This window comes from Sciurus vulgaris (assembly GCF_902686455.1).
Source record: "Sciurus vulgaris genome assembly, chromosome: 13".
NCBI lineage: Eukaryota > Metazoa > Chordata > Mammalia > Rodentia > Sciuridae > Sciurus > Sciurus vulgaris.
Window position 1 is genome coordinate 34,290,992 of NC_136474.1, and position 25,182 is coordinate 34,316,173.

General features: G+C 32.8%; 1 protein-coding gene across 7 annotated transcripts in view; it reads left to right on the forward strand.

Annotated features, from left to right (window-relative positions):
- The window catches only part of ANKRD12 (ankyrin repeat domain 12), a 143,810-nt gene that overhangs the window by 62,042 nt on the left and 56,586 nt on the right, over positions 1-25,182 (forward strand). For 5 of the 7 annotated variants that reach the window (XM_079108432.1, XM_079108438.1, XM_079108436.1 and 2 more), the window contains exons 3-6: positions 5,950-6,097; positions 13,933-14,001; positions 18,287-18,433; positions 20,673-20,873. In XM_079108432.1, coding sequence (XP_078964558.1) covers positions 5,950-6,097; positions 13,933-14,001; positions 18,287-18,433; positions 20,673-20,873 — 565 coding nt within the window. The remainder of the gene's footprint in view (positions 1-5,949; positions 6,098-13,932; positions 14,002-18,286; positions 18,434-20,672; positions 20,874-25,182) is intronic. The other 2 variants (XM_079108435.1, XM_079108437.1) reach the window with 1 other exon arrangement.

Genomic DNA, 25,182 nt, shown 5'->3' on the forward strand with positions numbered 1-25,182 from the left:
GATGAGCAGGGGGCAAGAGAAGCCAGGAATAAACTAGAGTTGGAAAAATAAGATTGATTCCAATTAATGCTTTAAATTGTTACATGAAATATAGTCAGATGGGTTGAAGGTGTAGTATTGACTATTTGGTTAACAAATATTGTTTAAGTTAAGGAGTTATTTATAAGATCAGTGTTGACATTAGAGTTGTTTATAGTATACTATGTCAAGGTAAAGAAAGTTTTTGTTGAATCTTGATTTGGATTTCATTGGGGTTTGAACCTTTAGCAGTTGTCCATCATCAGTCTTGGACTGTGGAACTCTCATGATTTGCAGGGCCCAGGAGCCAATTCCCTCATTGCTGTGAACCTTCTGCAGCAGTTTCTGGTTTGTCAGCTCAGGGACTATAGCTTACTGCTCAGAGGGTGCAGTGTTGTGAGTTGTCTGTTTCTATTGTGTGCAGTAGTTCAGGATGCAGGCTCTGAAGTGCCCCTGTGTTTGTTGTAGTTCACTGTGTATCTGTTCCCCTCTAATGGGTTCTCTTTGTGGTAGTGGAAGATCCTTGGGGCTGTCTATGAGTGCAGGAAAAATCTGGTTGTGGATTTTCCATGGGTGATTTCTCAATTCTGCTTTTCCTTCATTGCCTCCTTTTGGTGTTGTGAGTAGATCACCACCTGATGCCTAACTCACTTCTGCTATCTTCCATACATCTGTTTAGGTATTTATTATCCTCTTAGTTCAACTTGGGTAGGTAATATATGTCTAGAAATTTGTCAATTTCTTCTGGATTTTCTAGTTTATTGGAATATAAGTTTTCAAAGCAGACTGTAGTTACTCTTGAGTTTCATGAATGTGTGTGGTGATACTGCCTTTTTCATGTCCATTCAGGTTGATTTAGGTCTTCTCTTTCATGGGTAGTTCAACTAGTGGTTTATCAATCTTGCCTTTTTAAAGAACCAACACTTTCTTACATTGTTGTTTTTTATTTATTTATTTTTAATTTCATTACTTCCCTCCGATCTTAATTATTTCCTGTCTTCTCCTGGTAATGGAATTAGCTTGTTCCTGCTTTTCTAGGACCTTGAGTTGTAGCATTAGATTGTTCATTTGGGATCTTTGTTCTTTTTAATGTAGTACTTAATAGTTTAACCTTCCCTTAGATCCTTCATAGTGTTACAGAAAATTTGATATGTTGTATCACAATTCTTATATCTTCTAAGAATTTTTTAAATATCTCTTCTAACTTCTTCAGTTTACATGTGATTATGTGGTTTTTATAGTTTTTCTTGCTGTTGATTTCTAATTTCATTTCATTTTGATGTGGTAACTTACAAGGGATTGTCTTTTTAAATTTTTTGTTTTCTGAGACCCGCTTTGTGATTAAAATAATGTCCATTTTGGAGATGGTTCCATGAGCTGCCAAGAAGGAACTGTTGGATAAAATGTTACATGGATGTCTGTTAGGTCCATAAGTATCTTGATTTTATGTCTGGACAGCCTGTCTATTGGTGAGGAGGGTGTGTTGAAATTGCCCAGTATTACTATATTGGGATCTATTGGGATGTTAATATCAATAATTGTTTTTTTTTTTTCCATGTAATTAGGTGCACCAAGATTGAGGCATAAACATATACTATTTTTATATCTTCTTATTGGCAGTTTCCCCTTTACCTTTATGTTGCAACCTTCCTTGTCTTTCTTGATTAAATTCTGCCTGAAATGTGCTTTGTTGGATGTGAAAATAGCTACTACTACTTGTTTTCAGAGTCAGTTTGCATTGAATATCTTTTTTCATTCTCTTACTTTGACCTGTTGATGTCTTTTCCTTTCATGAGCTTCTTGCAAACAGCATTTAGTTGGATGTTGTTTTTAAATCCACTTTACCAAGTCTGTGTCTTAATTGGAGAATGGAGACCCATTTACATTTAGAGTTATTATGAAAGGTGGTTACTGTTTCCTGACATTTTGCTTTGTTTCATATATTGAATTTAGTCTTAATCTAATTAAGCAATCCTTAATTGCTCTTCTTGTGAGTGCCATCCACTCGGGAGCTCTAAGGTTTGTTTTGAGTTATTCCATGTATAGTTTATCTTTAAACATTTTGTGTGGTGCTGGCTCAGTAATCATGAATTCTTTTAGTTTATCCTTACTGTGGATAGTTTTTGTATTCTCTTCAGTTTTGAATAATAGTTTTGCTGCATATAGCAATCTAGTTTAGCAGTTGTTTTTGTGTTTGTTTTTTCTTTTTTTCTAAGCTTGGGTTCTCTCATTTAAGCCTTGGATTTTAGAGTGTTAGCTGAGAAGTCAGATTTAAGCATTATTGACTTACATCCAAATGTGACTTGATGTTTTTTTCTTTTGTATCTTTTAATATTGTGTTATTCTCCATCATAGACATTTTGATTATGATTCCTCTTGGAAAGGTTCTTTTTTGATCTTGTCTGTTTGGGGTACTGTATGCATGTTGTGTATGAATGTTTATATCATTTCTAAGGTTTGTACAGTTTATTTATTTTTTTCAGTAAAAAGGTTCTTAATACCTTGAACCGATATCTCCAAGCCTTTTTCAGTTCCAGTGACTCTCAAGTTTGATCTCTTCATGTTGTCCCAGCATTCTTCTGTATTCTTGCCATGGCCTTTTTTTCTTTACTGTGTCTGAGTGTTCGAGTTTGTATACCCTGTCATTGAGACCTGAAGTTCTATTTTCTGTGAAGTCTATCCTATTGGTGATATTTTCAGGTGAATTTATTTGATTTATTATGTCTTTAATTTCCAAAAATTTTGGTTTCTTTTCAGAATCTCTCTTTATTGAAATGGCCTTTTTGCCTTGTTTGTTTTCTCTCTTAATTTGCTCCTTAGATGTTTTTTAGCTCATTAATCATTTAATTTCAATAATCCTTTTTTTATTTTGCTGCAGACTTTCTCTGGAATTTCATTCCCTTCATTATCTTTGCATTTCTTAGTTGGGTGATGATAAATTTGGTGTGTGTACTTGTACATCTGTTGAAGTGAATTTCTCTTCCTCTCACAAGAGGTCCTTTGTTGAGTTGTAATAAGCCATGTGCTTTTGGTGTATTTTAGCTTCAACACATAGGCTTATCTTAAAGTGTAAATCTCAACCTTCAATGGCTGCCAGTTTACCACTTGCACAACTGCTGATGTAATTCAGCTGTGCAACAGTGTGTTCCTGTGAGATGCTGTGTTGTAGCTTCTCTCTGTTTTTGTTGTAGAAGCAGATGTCCATGAGTGGGACCTGAACTCACCTCTCTATAGCCTTTTTTACTTGTGGCCTGGTCACTGGTTTAGGAGTTTTGTATCTATTCTGTGTGTTAAAATGTTGTTGAAGCTTGAGCAGAGATAGTTTGTGTGTGGAGCAAGGTATACTGTCTCTTGTTTGGTTTGTGTGTATAGTTCACTAGCAGAGTCTCTACCCCATGAACTTATAGTGTCCCAGTAGATTCCTAACCATTCACAGAAAAGGGGCATACACACAAAAACAGTAAATAATATGCAGCATTAAAATAAATACCCATTGCCTGTTGTGGCCTCTATGACACTACTGCAGAATCAAGAATGGCAGGGTCAGCTATTAACAGCAACAGCAGTAAACAGTGATGAACTAGGCCTAGCATTAAAATAAACAGGCATCAACTATACCATTTACAGTACTAATAACTGTGACAAAGTGAACGGTGGGGACAAATTATATAAACTAAAGAGGTCTAAAATACAGTAAAATTATAATTCATTAGGATAAAAGAAAATGGGGTAGGAGAACAAAAGAAATACTCAAAATGGAAAAAGAGAAAGCAAGTGATGATTATAAAGAAGGTGGGGGCAAATAGAGAACAAGAGAAGTTGGCTATTAAAGGAAGAAGAAAGGAAGAAAAGAGTAAAACAAAATAAAACTTTAAAAAGGAATATGCATGTATGTTTATTATGAACTAATCAGCACAGCAAGAAAACCAAACAAAGAAAAAGCCAAAAAGGATTGTCTCCACTGAATGGTCAAAACAGTTAACAACAGGGATGGATGTTCACTGCCTATGCCAGACTGCCTTTTTTTCCAGTTCTTTGAATCTGTACCTCTTAGAACAAGAACTGAGGAATCTTAAACCTTTACTTCTTTTTTTCTTGTTGTTGCTTATCAAGCTGCCAGCTGGAGTTGCATGGAACACAAATGGGCTGATAGCCTTCAGCTTCCCTGATTACCAGTGTTAGGTAGGATGGAATGGGAAATAATGTTCATTGCAGTTTCATCTGAAAAGACTAGATTGATATGCTCCCAGTGTGGGGCTGATGTGGAGTTCTAAATAGGAAGTTCCAGCAGCTGAGTTTTAGCTCTGATCATACCTTTGGGAACTTTGTTGGATGGTATCTGCTCCTGAGAGAGTGAATCAGCATATCCCTGGGACCAGGTAGATGCTGATCCCTTCTGGGCTTCTAGACCTCAGGGGTCTCTGGGGAATTACTACTTCTAGGGGACAGTAACCAACCCTTCACAGGTCTCACACACTATACTGCCCACAAATATGGCCTTTCCAGGTTTAAGATCTGAGTGCATTTATGTTTGCCTGTTAAGTTTCTAGACTTGCAAGAAGGGAAGCATGTTGTATTCTCTGTATCTCTAACCTGAACAACCTTGGGTACAGTCTTCTCTGTGATTGTTTCAATTGCATTCTGCTAGGTACACACTAGGCGCACAGTAGGTACTTGCTGAGAGTATGACAATATTTGCTACAATTTCCTGGGCTCCTATGGCAACAAGCTACATCATAACTTCTTCAAGAAGAAGTTCTTCCCACCTCAGCTCTTCGCTTGCCAGTTGAGAAACACAGTGCACTTTTCAAACACCATCTGGTGTTAATCCTCTGGTTCAGCTAAATTCAGACTTTTTTTTGTTCTATGGCGTTTTCACATACCAAATTTTTCTGCTGTATTTTTCTCTTTCTATTTTGTGTTAACGCCTGTACTCTGTGGTGAAGTGGCAACACCATTACTGCCTGCTTGGCTCCAGTGTATTCTTTTTTGTCTTCTCTCCAAAACACCTGAATTGTAAAAGTCTCTTACTGCCTGATATGAATTTCAGTGAATTTTATCACTCATCTTGCTGAATCCCAAGCCATGGGACAGCTGGAAAGTATGAACCCTTTCTCTAGTCCTTTGATCTCCATATTTACTTCTTTATTGATTAAAAACTGTGATTCTCAAACTGAATCACCTGGGAGGAATATTAAAATAGATCACTAGGCTTCCAGCTGTTGTGATTCACTAGGTCTGGGATAGAGCTAGAGAATTTATATTTCTAATAAGTTCCTAGATAATACTGTGATACTGTATTCCAGTATCCCTTAAGAACTGGTATAGATGATTAGGCAGTAATATACTTGTAGGGGATTTGTTAAGATATCCTATACATATTCTTTCCATTTGCTTTAAACTGCCTCATGATTATTTATCACATTTAATACAACATTAAGTGCTCTATAAATAGTTACACTCTCTTGCTTAGAGAATAATGACAGAATTGCAGGTTTAATAAAGATACTATTTTCTCTTCAAATGTTTTTTATTCTGTGGTTGGTTTAATCTACAGACAATGAACTCAAGGATATAATAGGCCAAGAAAAATATGTATATATATATATTTTAAAACAAGTCTGTTTAATTCATTCCAGAATTGTGTTTTCATAGTTGTATATTTGTTAATTGTGCAACATCTAGATTACAGTTTGACTTATGGCTAAGGTTATAGTCAAGATATTTTATTGTTATTTAAAATCCTTTTATTAAATAAAAAGCAGGGGGATATGAAAGAACTTAGAAAAAACGTTGAATCTGGGTCATGAGTACAATAATGATTTGTAAGACCCTCTATTTATGTCTGTTTGAAAATTTCTTTAGTTTTTAAATATAGTGTTTCTTTACATAATGTTGATACAACTTTATTCATACTTGCTTTTTTAATAGAGTAAAGACAAGATTGCATCCTACAGCAAAACTCCCAAAATTGACCGAAGTGATGTTGGCAAAGAGATGAAAGAGAAATCATCCATGAAACGTAAACTTCCTTTTACTATTAGCCCATCACGAAATGAAGAACGAGATTCAGACACAGGTAAAATAATTGGTTATTTTCTGGTAAACTCTTACTTATTTTCTTACTGTGATTTTTCTTTTCACATGTATCACTCCTCTTGATTTATAGAGAAATATTTGTGTTTTAGATTTATAGAGAAATATATTTATAGAGAAATTTTGTATTTTAGATTTATCATTTTGGGGGCAGAAATTCATCTGTCACACAAATGTGATTTCCCACTAGAGAGAAGAAACAGTTTATTCTTTACTCTCTTAACAGTGATGAAATTTTGCTCAGTTAATAAACATCCACTAGGATATACTAGATTTGAAAAAAAGTTGTTTTTTTTGGATGGACTGAACACACCAAAGACTTCAGGCATTTTTAAATTCAGAAATGAATTGGAAATATGTACCCCTTACACAGAAAAGAGGCTCACTGCTTAATTGCTATTCATAGAACTTTAATTTCTCAAAATTCATATGTTTCAGAAGTTGGTGTTCGAGATTAGTCAATACAAATTATTCATAATAGGTGAGAACCTGGGCTGGGGAGATAGCTCAGCTGGTAGCGTGCTTTGCCTCACAAGCACAAGGCCCTGAGTTTGATCCCCAGTAATGCAAAAAAAAAAAAAAAAAAAAAAATAGGTGAGAACCTTCTTACTACTATCTAATAAATTACTAGGTTGTTTGTTAGCTCTGAACTAAACAAAAAAAGATTCATTCTTTGAAACTAATTTAAACTTCAATATATTTGTCACAGGTGTTCTATTCCTTGTGTGAAATATTAATAAAATTCTTAAAAATGTTTTTGCTTCACCTTTAGAAAGTTATTGTTCCATTTTTGAGCTTATGTACAGAGATTATATCCTATTAATATCTTTCTAGTACTCTTCAATACCAGAATGATCTTGAATCTAGACTAAACGATGAAAATAAAGATTTTGATACATTCTGTGATAATAGCTTTAGTAAATACTCAATTTTTAGTGTATACACTTAGTAAATAGATCTTTTGTGTATTTCACCTTTTTTTATTTTGAATTAGAATTTGTTCTCAATCATGAAATTTTTAAATCTCAAATTCTATTCTTTCTTGTGGCAATTAAGAAATGACGTGTTTTCTTCATTTTAAGTTACACTGGTTTCTTCTAGAGATTCAGAAACTTTTTTATTGAACCACAACTCTACTTAAGTGATATTCTGAAGCTGTCACTAGTCAGGTAGCCAAGAAGTCTTTTACCAGATACTGTATTTCACAGCATTAATAGCTGTGGATTTTATGCCTTTAAAAAAAAAGAGAGAGAGAGAGAGAGAGAGAGATGGGGTATGAGCATTGTGTGAAGACTTTTTTTTTTTTTTTTTTTTAAAGAAAATTTGTGCCGGTATTACTTACAAATCATGTATTACTAAACTATCTTTTATCTTTTGTTCGAGAATAGAAGCTGGGAATACTTGTGAATAAACCTCAATGCAGTGGTGATGATTATGCAGTGAAATGTGATAATATTTTAGTCGCCAGCAGTCTGCATGTGTAATGATGATACCATAAGATTGTATCACCTATTGATGTGGCCATTTTGCTTTGTATATGGAACTGTATGCAGTTTGCACAACAATATGAACTCTCTTAATGGCTCATTCCTCAGAGCATCTCCCCCTCTTTAACTGATGTATAACTGTGTGTGTCTTCAGATGCCTATTTAAGATTTAACCTTCTCATATTTTCTTTTTGAAAGTCCCTTTTTTGGACAGTGATATTTTCTAATATTAGTTTGAAGAAGGGATTTTGATAAATTAAAATACTGTTATCTTTTTTAAGAAAAATAAAAAATAAATTTCCCATGAGAATCTTTGTTATTAAAGCAGGTAGATTATTTCTCTTTTATTTAGAGTAAAATTAAGGAGAAAATGTTACTTGGAAAAACATGAGAAAATGTTACTTAGGAAGTAAAGTAACTTTACTGAATAAACATAATCTGATTCAGATTTTAATCAAATTACATACTGGTTTCCCTGATAATTTTTCCCCGCCATTTCCATTTAGTGGCATGTTACAACTCTCTTTAAGAACATTTCATAACAGCTGGGTGTGTAGGGCATGCTTGTAATCCCAGTGGCTTGGGAGGCTGAGACAGGAGAATCAGAAGTTCAAAAGTCATCCTGAGGAACTTAGAGAGACCCTGTCTTAAAATAAAAGGAAAAATGGGCTGAGGATGTGGCTCAGTGGTTTAGTGCTCCTGGGTTTAATTCCTGGTACCACAAAAAGAAAAGAAGGACATTTTATAACTCCTACTTTTCTTTTAGAAAAGTTACATGAACTCATCCAAGTTTTGATGGATTTAAAAATGTGTGTCGGTTAGGCTGAATTTATAAATCTTGGCACACACAACCAAAACATGAAGAATCTCCCTAGGTGCAAATGAAAATGTATTATTTGCAATCCAGCTTTTTTTTTAATTAAAAATGTGAGAAATAATCCAGAATACTACTAAGTGACATCTTCCATATGAAAAATAATATATCAGACTTATACTTAACATTGATTTTTATTTATTTGGTGGTACTGGCAATTAAACTATTGGACCCAGAGTGTCTCTACCACTGATCTACAATCCCCGGCCTTTTTTTGTTTCGATATGGGGGTCTTATTAAGTTGGTGAGACTTACTTTGGACTTGAAATCCTCCTGCCATAACTCCCCATGCAGCTGGAATTACAGGCATGTGCCACCCCACTTGGCTTGATCTTTTTGTTTTTTTTTTTTTTTTCTTAATTAGAGTGGTCTATATTTTGAATTGTCATCTGAAACAATAATGACAAAGATATATGCCATATATGACAACTTTTAATATATGTAATGTTTAATGATCTCTTAAATGTAAACAAAATGGAAATGGAAAAAAGGACAAATAAATTTGCATCAGGTAATTCTGAACAACAGAATTAAAGTTTGCAAAGACTGAAAAAAATTATCAGTGGTAATCAGAGAAATAATTTATAATAATTGACAAAATTACTACCCACTGATTTCTTAAGTAATTATTGATGAGAGCAAAATGTATCTTCAAGAATGTTTATTATCTTAGCTTTTCTGTAATAATAGAAAATCCTCCCACAAAACTAGGAAAATCATATCATATAATAAAGGATTAGTTAAATTATGGTAAATCCAGTGAGGAAATAGTTTTTCACACTTAAAAATAACATTGTAAATGCATGATAGGGAAGCCTTTTGTGTTATTGGAAGTGAAAAACTAGATTATGAAATAGCAGTAGAACCATTGGTATGTTTTATATGCATGTATGTATGTGTACAGCATATGAACACACATAAGAAAAGATAAAGAATTGAAATATAAAAATAATTTTCACTGTAGGAACTAAGCCTAAAGTTGGTGGGTGTATTTTGGGCCCAGAACAAAATATACAGGTTTTAAACCCTGACTTGAAAGCATAAAAGACCAGGAAATCAGGAATAATGGGAAGTATTAATAGTACTCAGCTCATTTTGTCTTATAGCAAGGTTATATGTGTATTTATCTGTATTTTAGTATGCACTGTCTCTAACAGAAAAAAAGCAATTTACTGTTTCTTTTATGTTGGAGTAACATAAAATTAATCTTAAAAATATGTACGTATGTATATGTGCGTGTGTGTTATTTGCCTTTTCTTACATAAATTTTATTTCTTCCTGTGTCTTCTCTGTTAGTCCCTGTGTCTTTGTATATACTTAGAAGGATGCTTGGAATGATGTTCACCAGATGTTTATACTTTATTTTCAGGGCTTGGGATGTTTGTTAATTTCTTCTTTGTACTCTTTTGCACCTTCCCTCCACCCCCCCTCCCTTCCACAACTGGGGATTGAACTCAAGGGAACTCAACCATTGAGCTACATCCTCAGCCCTTTTTTGTATTTTATTAGAGACAGGTTCTTTTTGAGTTGCTTAGTGCCTCACCATTGCTGAGGCTGTCTTTGAACTTGGGATCGTCTTAGCCTCCTGAGTTGCTGGGTTTACAGGCGTGTGCCACTGCGCTCGGCTCTTCTTTGTACTCTTGTAGAGGTTGAATCTTTATAATAATAAACACATCTTACTTTTAAAAAATAAAGTTATCTTTTGAAAAGACATTTGCCTCATTATCCCAGTGAAGGCCAGTGGTCCCCAAATCAGCAGTAATGCTGTCAACTGAACAGGTTTCTTGGTCTTATTTTACAATAACCTAGTGTGTTTTAAACTTGGAAATTTTAATTATTTAGTATTAACTTTTTGAAAAGATAAGTCTTCCTAGAAAAGTATGTGGTTGGCTAGACAGATAAAATGTTGGAAAGAATTATAGCACAATTTGAAGTCTTGCCAATGGGTCCTTGTAGCTCCATGATAGTACTCTTTATACGGAATTACTTTATTTTGAAAAATCACCAACATATCTGTTTATATCGTTCCACTCTCTATACACATTGTCTTATTCTTTTAGAAAATTCGCACAAATTTTGTTGTATGGAATACTAAGAAACCAGTATATACACTGAAGACCCTTTGAACATATGAAAACCTAAAAGCAACTACTACTGATATAGAAGATATACTTCCCATATCAACTTGCTTTATTGCTTATTTTTAGCTTTTGAAATTTACTTTCAGTCTATGACCATACCACCCTGAACGCTCCCAATCTCGTCTGAAATTTACTTTCAAACTGCCTACTCCAAATTCTTGACGTAGAATAAGTTTTTATAGCTGTAATGTTTAATTTTGAAGATTTTAGAATCTGACCAGTGTTCATTGCCTGTTCAACCTCCTATGAACCCTGGCCAGATAATTTTACTTCTTTATAAGTCCCAGTTTCCTCACCTGCTTATAATGTCAACCTGAAAAAATTGTGACCTTTAAGTGACAAAGCATAAATTCACTCTGTGATATGTTAATTAAACAGGCAGTCCAGAGTCATTATAGCAGCTCAGTAATGCCAACTGAGACTGGATTCATCTCTCTGCTCTCCTGCCCTTAAGCATTTTGACTTGTAGTCACAGGATTGCTGCTTTTTCCTGACAGAAAGTAGAAGGTGAAATACCCAGAACAAAGATGTCTTTTTCCCGGTGATACTTGGCCTTTTTATTGTTGAAACAACCTCTGTAGAAACATCTGTCCATTTCATTGGTTAGACCTCTCTAGTTACAAGGGAATCTGAAAAGTCAAATACTTTTAACTAGGCATATTGTCATGCTGATCATAATTGGGGTATTCTGGGAAGAAGAGGAGAATGAATATTGAGTAGGCAGATTACAATATCTGCCACTGTATATAAACTCTAATCAATAATTGCTAACTTTAACAATAAAGTTTCCATCTAATGAACTTTATTCTTGTACATATCTTTGTACATACTTATTCTTGTCATAAAATCATACTTCTTTCCCTGTACTCTGCATCCAGGGGAAAACCATAATTCCTTCACATTATGTATTAATAATCCCTTAGTGTGAAAGTATTCAGCTGCTTTCTGGGGGTTACATAAAGGTCTCCTCTTGGGCTTCAAACTAAATTTGCAATAATTTTGTTACGAATGATGCCATCAAGATAATCTTTGTAGATTGTGTTTTTATCATCCTCTGAACTATTTCTTTATTAAAAGGGTGGAGCATTTCTGTGATTCTTCATGTTTCTCCAAAGTAATCATACCTAGTTTTAAAAGTTCTAGTTTTAAAAGCCTCTAGCAGTATATGAATATTCTTTGACTCTGTGTTCTTTGAGTATTGGGAGACATGTTTTTCTTTAGGTTTGATAGGTTTAATGTCCTCTAAAAGTAAAGCAGCAATATTTCATCATTTTAATTTGTATGTTTAACTAGAAAGATACAATATCCTTCACTTTTTTCTTTAATAATAGTCTCCTTTTACTAAGCATTATTTGTTTACTATAGTGTTTTCTTTTGGCATTTTTAGATAATATGATAGGAGGAAATTCAGACTCAGAATCATCTTTTTCCAAAGTCTTGTGATGGCAGTTGTAGAGCATGTTGATATTTCATAAGCTTAAGTTCCTCTCCCAAACAGCCAGTTTTAGAAGTTCTGTTCTCCTGAGGCTTTAGATGCCATTAAAGGATTTACCTTAATGAATGTGAGTCAAACAAATTGGCAGACAGGAACACTTAATTAGATAAAGTCAGTGTTCCACTACAGATTGACTCTTGCCCCCTTCCTAATGTTTTATTATAAAAAGTTCAAACATACAGTACAGATTTTCAAAATCATACTTGGTATGTTTCTCCTATGCTCCTATACTCCTAAAGCAGAGTATATTAACTTTAAAGAAGACTGTTTTTCAAATACAAGTATTGACCTCCTATAAAGAACTTATTAGGGTGAGAGACTAGCTCTGCTTAACAGTATTTTACATTAGTTTAATAAATAGCAATAGTCTCATACAGCCTCATCTCAGTTTAGCATGGACTGAAGTTACAGTAAAGGGACAGGACATGGAAGCTTTTATTTTCCAGCTCCTGAAGTAAATCTTTGTAGAATACATATTTGAGTGCTCCAAATATAAACATACTTATTCATATTAAAGCTAAAGGAGGGTATATGGATCAGGGTGAATTGGTTACTTCCAAAGGAAGAGTTGGATGAACTGTTAAACTGCTTCCTTATATTAATGAATATAATTGAAAGTTCATTTTATCTTCTGTGCTTTAATGTGTTTAATATAATCTACTTTCAAAGCCATTTAATCTGATTTATATAACTTAATTGATTGCCACCTTTGCTTTGCAATATATGGAAGCAATATTCAGTCTCTTGCTTGCCCTAATATGAAATGTAAAATACTATTACTTGAACTTGCTAAATTAGTGCATTCAATTTTGAAATACAAGGTTCCTTGAAGGTCTTATAATTTGGCCCATTTACCTGCTTTCTTTAGAATTGATCTGAATGTTACTAAATGATTCTCCTTTTGAATGAGTGCATCTTCTCATCACTAAGCTTTTAGGATTATCTTTAAAGTTTTCAAATACTGTATTTAGAGGTTACTTGTTCTCTAAGTTTGTGTTTTTCCACACTTAGTTACTTACACCTAAATGAAATCATGAATGCTGTCTATAAGAATGACCCTGGAAAGAAAAATGTATGTCCATAAATTGAGGATATAATTGCTCAGAATGATAATATTTTGAGTTGAGATGCCATATTTCTTTGAAAGTTAAAATATCTGCTCTGTCCAAATCACCAAAGTCAGTTCTTCATATTCTTGTTTCTCTGTCATGAATTGTTAAGCAGAATTCCATATTCTTAACTAACAAATTTTATTTTGATTTCATCTGCTTTTTTCCCTAAGATTCTTCAGTAGTGATCTCTATAGTACTTCATTCCATTGAAATATATGTAATATGTAGAAAGGTCTTTGGTCTTGGATGATACTGAGTCCAAAGAGTTCTTTTGTCTTCAGAGTAGTTTTGGCACTCAGAGTAAAAAAGCATGATTCATGGTCATCAAAGACAAATTCTGAACAGAAAATCAGTGATGTAGGAGTACTGCCTCTTACCATTATTCAGAGAGTGCAAAAAAAAAAAAAAAGATAACAACATCAAAAGATTTATGTTTTAATAAGCAACTTCATCAGTGTCTATTATTAAAATTACATGGTTGAATTTCTTAATTTTAAAAGTTCCATTTGAAGAAACTGAAATCTTAGGTGGTGGCCACACCTGTGTTTTGAATGTACTTTTGGCTTTACCTTAAAAATAATAGTTTGGGAAAACAATGATAGATCATTGCCTAACTAACTGGTGGTCTTTTAAATAATGTTGGTTTGTTGAATTCTGTATTTCCCTTCGTGTGCCTTTTTCTTTTCTCCTGTCTCTTCTCATTCTGTAGATTCAGACCCAGGACATACAAGTGAAAATTGGGGGGAGAGACTTATATCTTCTTACAGGACATATTCAGGTAATTAGATTATCAGGTGCTCCTGTTCAGCCAGTGATTTCTGTCACATTCACAATTAAGTATTGTACTATAAATAACTTATTTTCAAATGAACTTACAGATATCTCGTTCCTGTGAGATGACTAGTATATTATATCTAACACATGCTGTGTATGAACATTGTAAAAACAACAGTATACCTCCACTTAAGTTTTGTACAGCACAGTGTGAGGATACCATTCATTTGGAAAACAATATGAAAGTCAACCCCCTTCTCATGGTGCTGGGCAGTACAAAGACCCCTATGTGAAGATACCCAAGGTCTTTAGTCTGTTTGTTGTATTCCCATCACAAGGTACACCAAGTGCCCTGATTTTAATACATAGTGTCATCTTAGCCTTTAGTCAGATGGTATTTATTTAAAAGCACATTTAAAATTTTTTTCCATTGAACTATTTAAAATCATCATTGACTTTGCTGCCCAGGTTGAATTTAAGTACATTAAAATACAAGGTTACCTGGAAAAATGCTGTTACCATTAATTGTGTTGGAACCTCTCTATTTGGCTGTGTCATCAGTCATTATATGTTACTGATTCATAATTGCTGTATATAAAAGAAGGCCAAAGAATATATAAATACCCCCTTTAAAATAAAGAGTTAAATGTATTCTTTAGTATGTGAAAACGAGTTAAGTGTTTTTTGTTTTTAAATGGACTGATGTACTTATTAACTTTTTAAAATGTAAATATTGTTAAGCCCCTGGGTATTTATGTGTCCAGTTTTTAGCGTATAAAATTTGTCTATAAAACTGAGATGAAACTTACATTTATTATGTGCTTTTTTTATTTTATGAATTTGTGGGAGTTGGGTGGAGATAATGGCAAAACTAAACAATTATCCTTAAATTATTCTGATAGTTGTTAATTGAGCTAGTATTAAGTGGGTCGTTTTTGATTACCAAACTTGTGTGGGGGTTATATTTATAATCAGTAACTGTGGAATCAGGTCTGCCTTTAAGAAAGGTAACTAACCACCAAGGTATACAAAGAGCTAAATATGATGAAGCCATTCATGATCTGAGTATCATTGCTGGAAATAAGTCATAGTGTAGACATTTAGCTGTTACAAATTCACAGTACTTTAGGATTAGTACTTTAGGATTATGTTCTTATAATGGCACATTTTGTTTATCAGAATTGAAATATGAACACTGCAAACATGATTGATAGAAGTATGTTCATCTGTATTTGAATTGTAGCTTCACGGTTTGATTTTTTTATACAGCGACTGTTTTGTAGGGCAATGTTCTTTTATTTTTTAGACTGATACAGGCTTATGACCCTAGTTCCCCAAGAAAAACAGTTTTATATCTTCATAATGTACTTTACTCTTAATTGGGAAGTAACAATGTTACTTCTGTTTATTTTGACAAGACCTGAAAAGAAAGCATTAATTTTCCAAATTATAGAACTGGGATATCTCTCTTTTTCTGAAGCTCCTCTGGGTCTTGAAAGAAAGAAGTTGTACTGATGTAAAGTTCATTTAGTTTTTGTTTTGAGTAGTCTAAATAAGTCTGTCAAAATTTTCCTTAAAATCTGCAGGTTAACTGAGTAGAATTTAGGGCTCTGTAGACTATGCTAAATGAGCATGTTTATATGAATACCTGAGTTTAAATTTTGAAGTTCTAGTCTGTTATAAAGAAAAATAAATTTTTTAGATAACTGAAAATTGGAGACTGTGGAATCATTTTTGACTTATGACACGTCAGAGGAAATGAATAGGTCATAGAATAGATATCGAATTGTTACAAAGTCTTACTGACTGCTTTAAATTTGAAAAAAAAATCACCACCATAAGTAGTCTTAACACTTAAAATTTTTGAAGAATATTATAATGATGTCACACTCATCTATCTTATGCCAGCTACTATTTACTTACACACCTTTTCCTGTTTTATGGAAAACTTGAAGTCAGACCCTGGGCTCTCATTTAAAGTTCATGTATATCTAATTTGAATTTTTGCATAAATGTTTGGAGTATTCCAACTTGTTTATTCTTTTCCACAGTATAATGATTTTATATTTGATTATTCGGCAGAATGAAATTCCAGTAATGAGCTTATAAGTATTTTTTTTTTGTACACCAGCTATATATCACTTTAGTGTCTTTTTTAAAATTTTAAAATGCAGAAAGAACAAAAAGGTTAGTTGTTTTATAAGTTAAAGAAAAAAAAGGCAAATTCCCCCCCCCCCCCCCCCCAAATTTTAGAAAATATTTTAGGGACCAATACTAAGAATTTTTGTTTCTACCTATGATTAGATTTTACTTCTTTTCTTTGAAATATCTTTTCTGCTTTCTGTAGAAATATCACAATATTAAATCCTTTAATTTTAGTAGAGAAATATATCTATTATATTTAAAAATCCTTATTTAGATGGAAAATCATTAAAATAACAATTGTAGTTGTTTCCTAAATACTAGGGAACCAAAATGTACAGAAAATTATGACAAAAAAGATGAGAAAGAGTATACATTGCAGGAAAAACAGTAGCCTGTTTCAAAGACCTATTCTGGGTTTTATAATAATTTTAGTAATGGGTTAAATATTGCGTTGAGATTGAATTATAATAAATTGGATTATTACTGATAATGATATAAATATGAAATGAAAGATTATATTAGAAATATTAATAAACATCAATTTTAATAAGTCTTGAAATTTTTGGTTTTATGTAAAATCAAATATTTAATAAAATGGTAATATTAGAAGTTATAGAATTTCCCATGACTTTTGGGCAGCAGAGGTTAAATATTATAACCTAATTTTTCTAGGCCATTATGATGCCAATTTGTCCTAATTAACTGAAGTGACATGCTTGAACAGTCATGCTCCTTTAATTTCTCATGGCTGCTAATGCCAGATTTTAGTTTCTTGAACTTATTAGAGTAATAAATTCTTACCTCAAAATATTCTACCTGCTGGCTGCATTTTTCTGCTGGGGAGGTGAGGTGGGGGAAAAAAAGCCAGTATATTAACTACTAAAGTAGTCTTCCCTTTTCCCACTCATTTTTACCTATTTTAAAATGTATTTTACTTACTTTTTAGCTTCACTTTACAAGTACCTCCAAACCCCCAAAATACCAAGTATTTGCATATGGCTTTCCAAGAATAGATGCCAAGACAGTAGTTCTGACTATTGTCTCTGTATTTACTTGCATAAGTCATCTGCATTAACTTCCAGAGGATTCCTAAAGAAAAGACATTTCTTCTCTTACTATGGAATCTAGTTCAGTCTGAATTCCCTTGGCACTCAGTGGAAAATGCTAGTTGCATTGCCAAAGGATTTCCAAAATCTAAATCTGAGTGCAGACCTTGTGATAGACGGAATCTCTTTGAATGAGGCCTTAGAATTTCTATTTTTGAATCTTTGTAGGAGTTTTTTTTAACTAACCCACAGACACACAGAGTCCTTAATTTGCACATTTTTAGCTTTGATTAATATCATCCCGTGCTCCACTGCCTTGTGACTGGAATAAATTGATTTAGTGCTTTTTTCCAATAACTGCTGAGTAATAAGACTTGTCTTAAATACTTAATTCTTGGCAGATTGTACAAGTCATTGCTAGAATTAGGAAAGTAGTTTGAAGAAGCATTGGTATGTAGGTTTAGCAGTAGTAAGAATAAAATGATAGTGAAAAATTTCAAAGATGTTATGCAAGTTAGCCCTCTATCTGCAGAGTCAACTAAACATACTAAAGTATGTTTATGGGCTTTTTCCTCATCATTATTCCCTAAACAATACAGTATAATTACATAGTACTTAACATTATTTTAGGTGTTATAAGTTATCTGGAGGTAATTTAAAGCATATGGGAGGATTTGCACAGATCATATGTAAATACTACACCATTTATGTCAAGGACCTGAGCATTAGATTTTAGTATCCACATGGAGATCCTGGAATCAATCATTTGCAGATACTAAGGGATGACTGTACTAAGGAATGTTTGAAGTGTTTTTGAAGTTGTTAAATTTTAATAGAACTAAGCACTAAAATACAAATCTTATAATAAATCTTCAAGTACCTGAAAGCAATAAAATAAGAATATAAATTTTTTCCAAAGCTTTTAGGTAGGAAATTGCTTATATAATTAAAGGCTAGTGCTCCTTTCTCTGGCTGCTACCAGTTCATATATTATACATGTTTCTCATATACATTTATAGCACCTATCAAAAAAGTTGTCTTATGTTTTACTTCGGAGTACTTTTTTTGTTCAAATTTTCACGTATTTAATAATTTCAGAGAAAGAAGGTCCAGAAAAGAAGAAAACAAAAAAAGAAGCTGGAAATAAGAAATCCACACCAGTTAGCATTCTTTTTGGTTATCCACTCTCTGAACGAAAGCAGATGGCACTTCTTATGCAGATGACAGCAAGAGACAACAGTCCAGGTGATACCTAACATCATTGAGTTAATGTATATTGCAATCTAGCTTTGTGTTAAGTTACTTTTAACTACTTTTAATTTTTATCCTGTCTTGAATTTAATCAGAATTAGTAATAATAATTCGTAATTTTCTGATTGTTTGTGTGAAAAGTTATGATCTGAATCCTCCCCTAGATTAGAAACTATTTAAGAGCAGGGATTTTTGCCCTTACTGTGCATTAAGTAAGTAATTGTTAAATAAAATGAGTATTTAGAAATAGGTTAACAACTTGAGTAGTTCATGGCAAGACTGTGCTTTTACCTTACTGAAGATTTATCCCAGTTTCTATAAAAATGTTTTCCATTCTTCCAGTTCATTGCTACCCTGATGATAAATGGGTGATTTTATTAGTACATTGCTTCTCTCAGACTGATATAGGAAAGTAAATGACTTTTGTGTGTCTGGAGAAAAAAAAATATCTTATGGCTCTGAATTTAAGGCATCTTTATATGAGTGTTGAAATGCATTGAAGAAGTTTTTCCAGTGAACCTTTCCTGTACTGACTCTTGGGGGAAAAAAAAACTGCAGAAACTGTGGTTAAATTCTTAATGTTTCAAAGTATCCTAATTCCATCAAAATATGAGATTATATAGTATCTTTCAGTCCTAAAAACGTCTTTGGTCCTTGTGCTTTTTAAAATAGTGTATCTTTGGTTTTTCTCACCTTTTCTGCCCCTAACTTGGGTAGAACTGTGACCAAATTATTTGATAGTGCTACAATTTTAAATTTTTCTGTAAAAATAAGAGTAGGAGTTATGAATTACAAAGAATTTTATAAAAATGACTTTTTTACACCATGAATTTTATTCTTAGAATATTAAAGAATTAATACATTAAGGCAAAAAGTAGAAGTCCTCTTTCATCTCCAGTGACCTCCCTTTGAGAGGCACCATTCTTAAAGAGTTTCTTATCTATATTTCCAGGGAATTTTTTAGGCATAAACATACAGACCTGTATCTTTTGTTTTTTAAAAATTTTTTCCAGTATGTATACAATGAAACTGTAACATTGTGCTGTTGGCTCTTTTCACTTAAGGATAATTCCTTGTCAGTTTTCATTATTGAAATGTGTATAACTGAGTAGAAAGCCTGACATTAACCTCTGTTTACCAAACAGGTGTACTTGGAGTTTAAGGTTGATTATCCATTAAGTAGGTCCTTTAGTTTTTAAGAAAATCAAGATAACTGTCTTAATAATTTGACCATAAAGAGTAATAAAATTTATTCATTTAGCAAATTTTTCTTGAGTTATACTATATAGCAAGAAGTCTTCTAAATAGTTGAGAGGTAACAGTGATGAGTAAGAGAGATGAAGTTATTACTCTTATGGAGTATACATTCTAGAAGTAAGTAGGAAACTGTTACTGAGATAATATACTTTAAATCCAAAGGGTAATTGATATCGGTTTAGAACTCTGTAATCATGTCAGTTTGCAAGACTGATGATGGAAAATTATTTTCCAAGATTGTTTTTTCGTAGCGCATTACTTCTTTTAAATAGTTACAAAATTTCAGAATTAATTTTGTTATATCTTTAAGAAAAGAGCACCCCATAACCCCTACTCCATAGTTCTAAAAAGAGAGGGGAGCTTTAGGCATCATCTAGTTTAACTTTCCTGATTTTGATATAAAAACTACAAAGAACTAAAATGTTGGGAAATCAAAGCAAAGCATATTATCTATGGGACTTTTTCCAGTCACCCTTACTTCAGATCTTTGGCTTTATTTTCGTACTAAGATCATCTCTGACTTAATTTGCACTTAACATCAGAACAAAACTCCAGGGCTTTTGAGCCAGAGGTATGAACTCTGGTCTTCAATTTAATTTTATCTAGGTGTTAGACTAATAGTATAATGTGCACAGGAAAAGTAGTGTTGTTGCAGTTCATTATTTTTACTTTAATTATTCAAATAATATTGCATTTTTCATTAAGCAAATACTTTTAAGGTATATACTTGATACTTTATTATTTTAAACCAATTTTATGAGTTGACAGAATAAAATGTTTCTAATTGTTATCTTTGATAATCCTAAAGAACATTTCACTCTATATATTTGTATAAAGTTATTAATGTATCATCCAAGTCAATTTTTGTGGTTTTAGAGTAAGAAAATTCTGAAATAAATACATTATCATTAAGAACCTTTTAGTAAGTACGTACAATATTTAGCCTAGGACTTTTGTGAACTTTATTTTCTTACAGATTCCACACCAAATCATCCATCACAAACAACACCAGCCCAAAAGAAAACTCCCAGTTCTTCATCTCGACAAAAAGATAAAGTTAATAAAAGGAATGAACGTGGTGAAACTCCTTTACACATGGCAGCTATTCGAGGAGATGTGAAACAAGTCAAAGAATTAATAAGTTTAGGGGCAAATGTGAATGTGAAAGATTTTGCAGGTAAGATTAAACTCAAGGCTAATATTCAGGAACTAATATTGAAACAGATTCTGGGTACAGTTTTATCCATATTCTTTATTCATTTTGCTGAAATGAAAGAGTATTAAAAGTATATTTTGTTACAAAACTTCAGAAGTATATGCATAAAACCCTGATCTCTGCTATATTTCCTTGTCAGTAATTACATTTTTGCATGTAAACATATTTTAGTTGACATATTACTGTATAATTCTTTATTAAATTTGGGTTCTATTCTAAGTAAATTTGAGAATATGCTGTTTTCAGAACAGTTAATTCATTCATAATTCTTCGAGAAACATTAACTTGAACATGAAGATCATAAGAGTAGCATTATTTTCACTTTAATTATTCAAATAATAGGCCACAATATTATTTCTATGAAGAATTCAAATAATGTTTACAGAGAATAATAAAGAAATTCTCCTTAATTTCACAGCTTACACTACTCTCTTTCCCTTTTACTTTTTTTGTCTTCCACAGAAATGGTATTAATAATTTGTAAGTTATTTCACTGCATTTTCATGATTATATATAAATATGAGCATTTACTTACTCATAGGCTTTTTTTGAAAAAAGTATAATTATTCCATCTGTGGTTCTTTAACATGTCTGTAATGTATTATAGGTATTTCTTTCAGTATGTATAAGTAAGTTTACTTCATTTTTAACAGCTTTATAATATTACCATAGTGAACAGTGTTGTAAAACCATCTTTGTGTGTAGCTTATGATTATTGAAATTGTTACTGTATAAAAGGAAATGCATGTTAAACTTTTGAAATAATGACAGACTGCCCACCAAAAAAATTCCTGTCAGTTTGTACTACCATCAAGAGTGTATCACTAAAACTTGATAATATTAACTTAATTATTAATAATCTAATACATAAAAAATTTTTAATTTTGACATCAGTAATTAGTAATAGTAGTAAATGTTTCATATGTTTATTATAAATTTATATTCTGTGATTCAGTTCTTTGTTCATTTTCTTTTGGTTTGGTATTGGTTTTAGTAGAGCCCTTCATTAAGTAAAGATTTTATTTCTCTATCACATATATGAAGATTTTCACTGTTATAATTTATGTTAAACTTTCATTAGTGTTATTTTTGTACTGAAATTTTAATATTTTATGTAATTACATTAATTGATCTTTTTATTTGAATTCTTGCTTTCATGTTTAAGAAGTCCTTCTTTGATTCTAAATAATAAAACTACATTTCTATATATTCCATTTTCCAAACTTTATTATATGGAGTCCTGTCATAATATATCTGGAATTTATTTCTCTATTTTGGTGTTGGTGGAGAAAGGAATGACAAAGGATTTGCTTTTAAGAAAATGTACTTTCCCTTTAACCTGACAACTCTAAGGATTTACTGTCAACAGTTAGTTGTAAGAAAGTATACGTGCTGCAGCATTGTCTCCAATATTCAAAGACTGGCGATAATCCAAATCCCCAGTAGAAGGAGCTTGTTGAGATAAATTATGGTATATTCAGTCAGTACTGTTTTGTAGAAAAGTGAAATGACATGGAGAATCATTTTCACTTTAGTGAGTAGAGGGAACAGAGAAAACACTATCCATCTCACTTTCATGAATGTGGGAGAAAACTAGTTAGGTATTATGCTGGATTCTTTTTTGCAAATTTTTTACTAATTTTTAAAATTTGTTCTGATTGGTTATGTGTGACAGTAGAATGCATTTTGACATTAATGGAGTACAACTTCTTTCTCTGGCTGAACATGGTGCAGAGTCACACTGTGTAATTATACATGTATGTAGAGTAATAATGTCCATCTCATTCCACTGTCCTTCATATCCCCACACTCCCACCGCTCCCTGCACTCCCCTCTGCACAATCCAAAGTCCCTTCGTCCACCCCCACCACCCCCATTATGGATCAGCATCTGTTTATCAGAGAAAACATTCAGCCTCGGTTTTTTGGGTTTGGCTTATTTCACTTAGCATGATATTCTCTAGCTCCATCCATTTACCTGCAAATGCCATAATTTTGTTCTTCTTTAAGGCTGAATAATATTCCATTGTATATATGTACACCACATTTTCTTTATTCATTCATCTGTTAAAGGGCATCTAGGTGGGTTCCATAGTTTAGCTATTGTGAATTGAGCTGCTATAAACATTGATGTGGCAGTGTCACTGTGATATGCTGATTTTAAGTCTTTTGAGTATAAACCAAGGAGTGGGATAGCTGGGTCAAATGGTGGGTCCATTCCAAGTGTTCTGAGGAATCTTCATACTGCTTTCCTTACTGGTTTCATACATGTACATGGGGTAATGATGTTTCTCTCATTCCATCATCTTTCATTCCCCCCCTCCTCATTTTCTCTACACAGTGTTCCTCCCCACTGTTATGTATCAGCATCCACTTATCAGAGAAAACATTTGGCCTTTAGTTTTTTGGGATTGGCTTATCTCTCTTCATCCATTTACCTGCAAATGCCATAAATTTATTCTTCTTTATGCCTGAGTAGTATTCCATTGTGTTACATACCACAGTTTTTTTAGCCATTCGTCTATTGAAGGACATCTAGGTTGGTTCCACAATCTAGTCATTGTGAATTGAACTGCTATAAACATTGATGTAGCTGTGTCACTGTAGTATACTGATTTTAAGTCCTTTGGATATAAACCAAGGAGTGGGATAGCTGGGTCAAATGGTAGGTCCATTCCAGGTTTTCTGAGGAATCTCCACACTGCTTTCTAGAGTGGCTGTACCAATTTGCAATCCCACCAGCAATGTATGAGTGTACCTTTTTCCCCACATCCTCTCCAACACCTCTTGTGCTTGTATTCTTGATAATAGCTATTCTGATTGGAGTGAGATGAAATCTTAGGGTAGTATTGATTTACATTTCTCTAATTACTAGAGATATTGAACATTTTTTTGATATATTTGTTGATCAATTGTATATTTTCTGTAAAGTGTCTACTCATTTCCTTGACTCATTCATTGATTGGGTTATTTGTACTTTTGTTGTCATGTTTTTTGAGTTCTTTATTTTTTCTGGAGATTAGTGACCTGCCCTAGTGCGTGTAATAGAGATTTTCTCCCACTCTATAGGCTCTCTCTTCACTTATTGTTTCCTTTGCTGAGAAAAAGCTTTTTAGTTTGAATCTATCCCATTTATTGATTCTTGTCTTTATTTCTTGTGTTTTGGGAGCCTTGTTAAGGAAGTCTGTTTCTAAGTTAACAGGATGAAGATTTAAGCCTACTTTTTCTTCTATGTGGTGCAGGGTCTCTGGTCTAATTCCTAGATCCTTGATCCATTTTGAGTTGAGTTTTGTGTAGGGTGAGAGATAGGGTTTTAATTTCATGTTGCTGCATATGGATTTCCAGTTTTGCCAGCACCATTTGTTGAAGAGGCTATCTTTTCTCCATTGTATGTTTTTGTCACCTTTGTCTAGTATAAGATAACTGTATTTACGTGTGTTTGTCTCTGTGTCTTCTATTCTATACCATTGGTTTACCTGTCTATGTTGGTGCCAGTACCATGCCATTTTTGTTATTAAGGCGCCAGAGTATAGTTTAAGGTCTGGTATTGTGATACCTTCTGCTTCACTCTTCCTGCTAAGGATTGCTTTGGCTGTTCTGGGTCTTTTATTTTTCCAAATGAATTTCATAATTGCTTTCTCTATTTCTATGAGGTACCTCACTGGGATTTTAATTGGAATTGTACTGAATCTATATAGTGCTTTTGGTAGTATGGCCATTTTGACAATATTAATTCTGCCTATCCAAGAACATGGGAAATCATTCCATCTTCTGAGGTTTTCTTCAATTTCTTTCTTCAGTGTTCTGTAGTTCTCATTGTAGAATTCTTTCACCTCTTTTGTTAGATTGAGTCCCAAGTATTTTATTATTATTTTTTAAGGCTATTGTGAATGGGTTAGTTTTCCTAATTTCTCTTTCAAGATATTCAGCACTTATGAATAAATGCATTAGATTTATGAGTGTTGATTTTATATCCCGCTACTTTGCTGAATTAATTTATTAGTTCTAGAAGTTTTATGGTGTAGTTTTTTGAATCCTCTAAATATAGAATCATGTCACTGGCAGATAGTGATAGTTTGAGTTCTTCCTTTCCTATTCATATCTTTTTAATTCCTTTCATCTTCCTGATTGCTCTGACTAGAGTTTCAAGGATGATGTTGAATGGAAGTGGTGAAAGCAGACATCTTTGTCTTGTTACAGTTTTTAGAGGAATGCTTTTAGTTTTTCTCCATTTAGAATGATGTTGTCTTTGGGCTTAGCATAGATAGCCT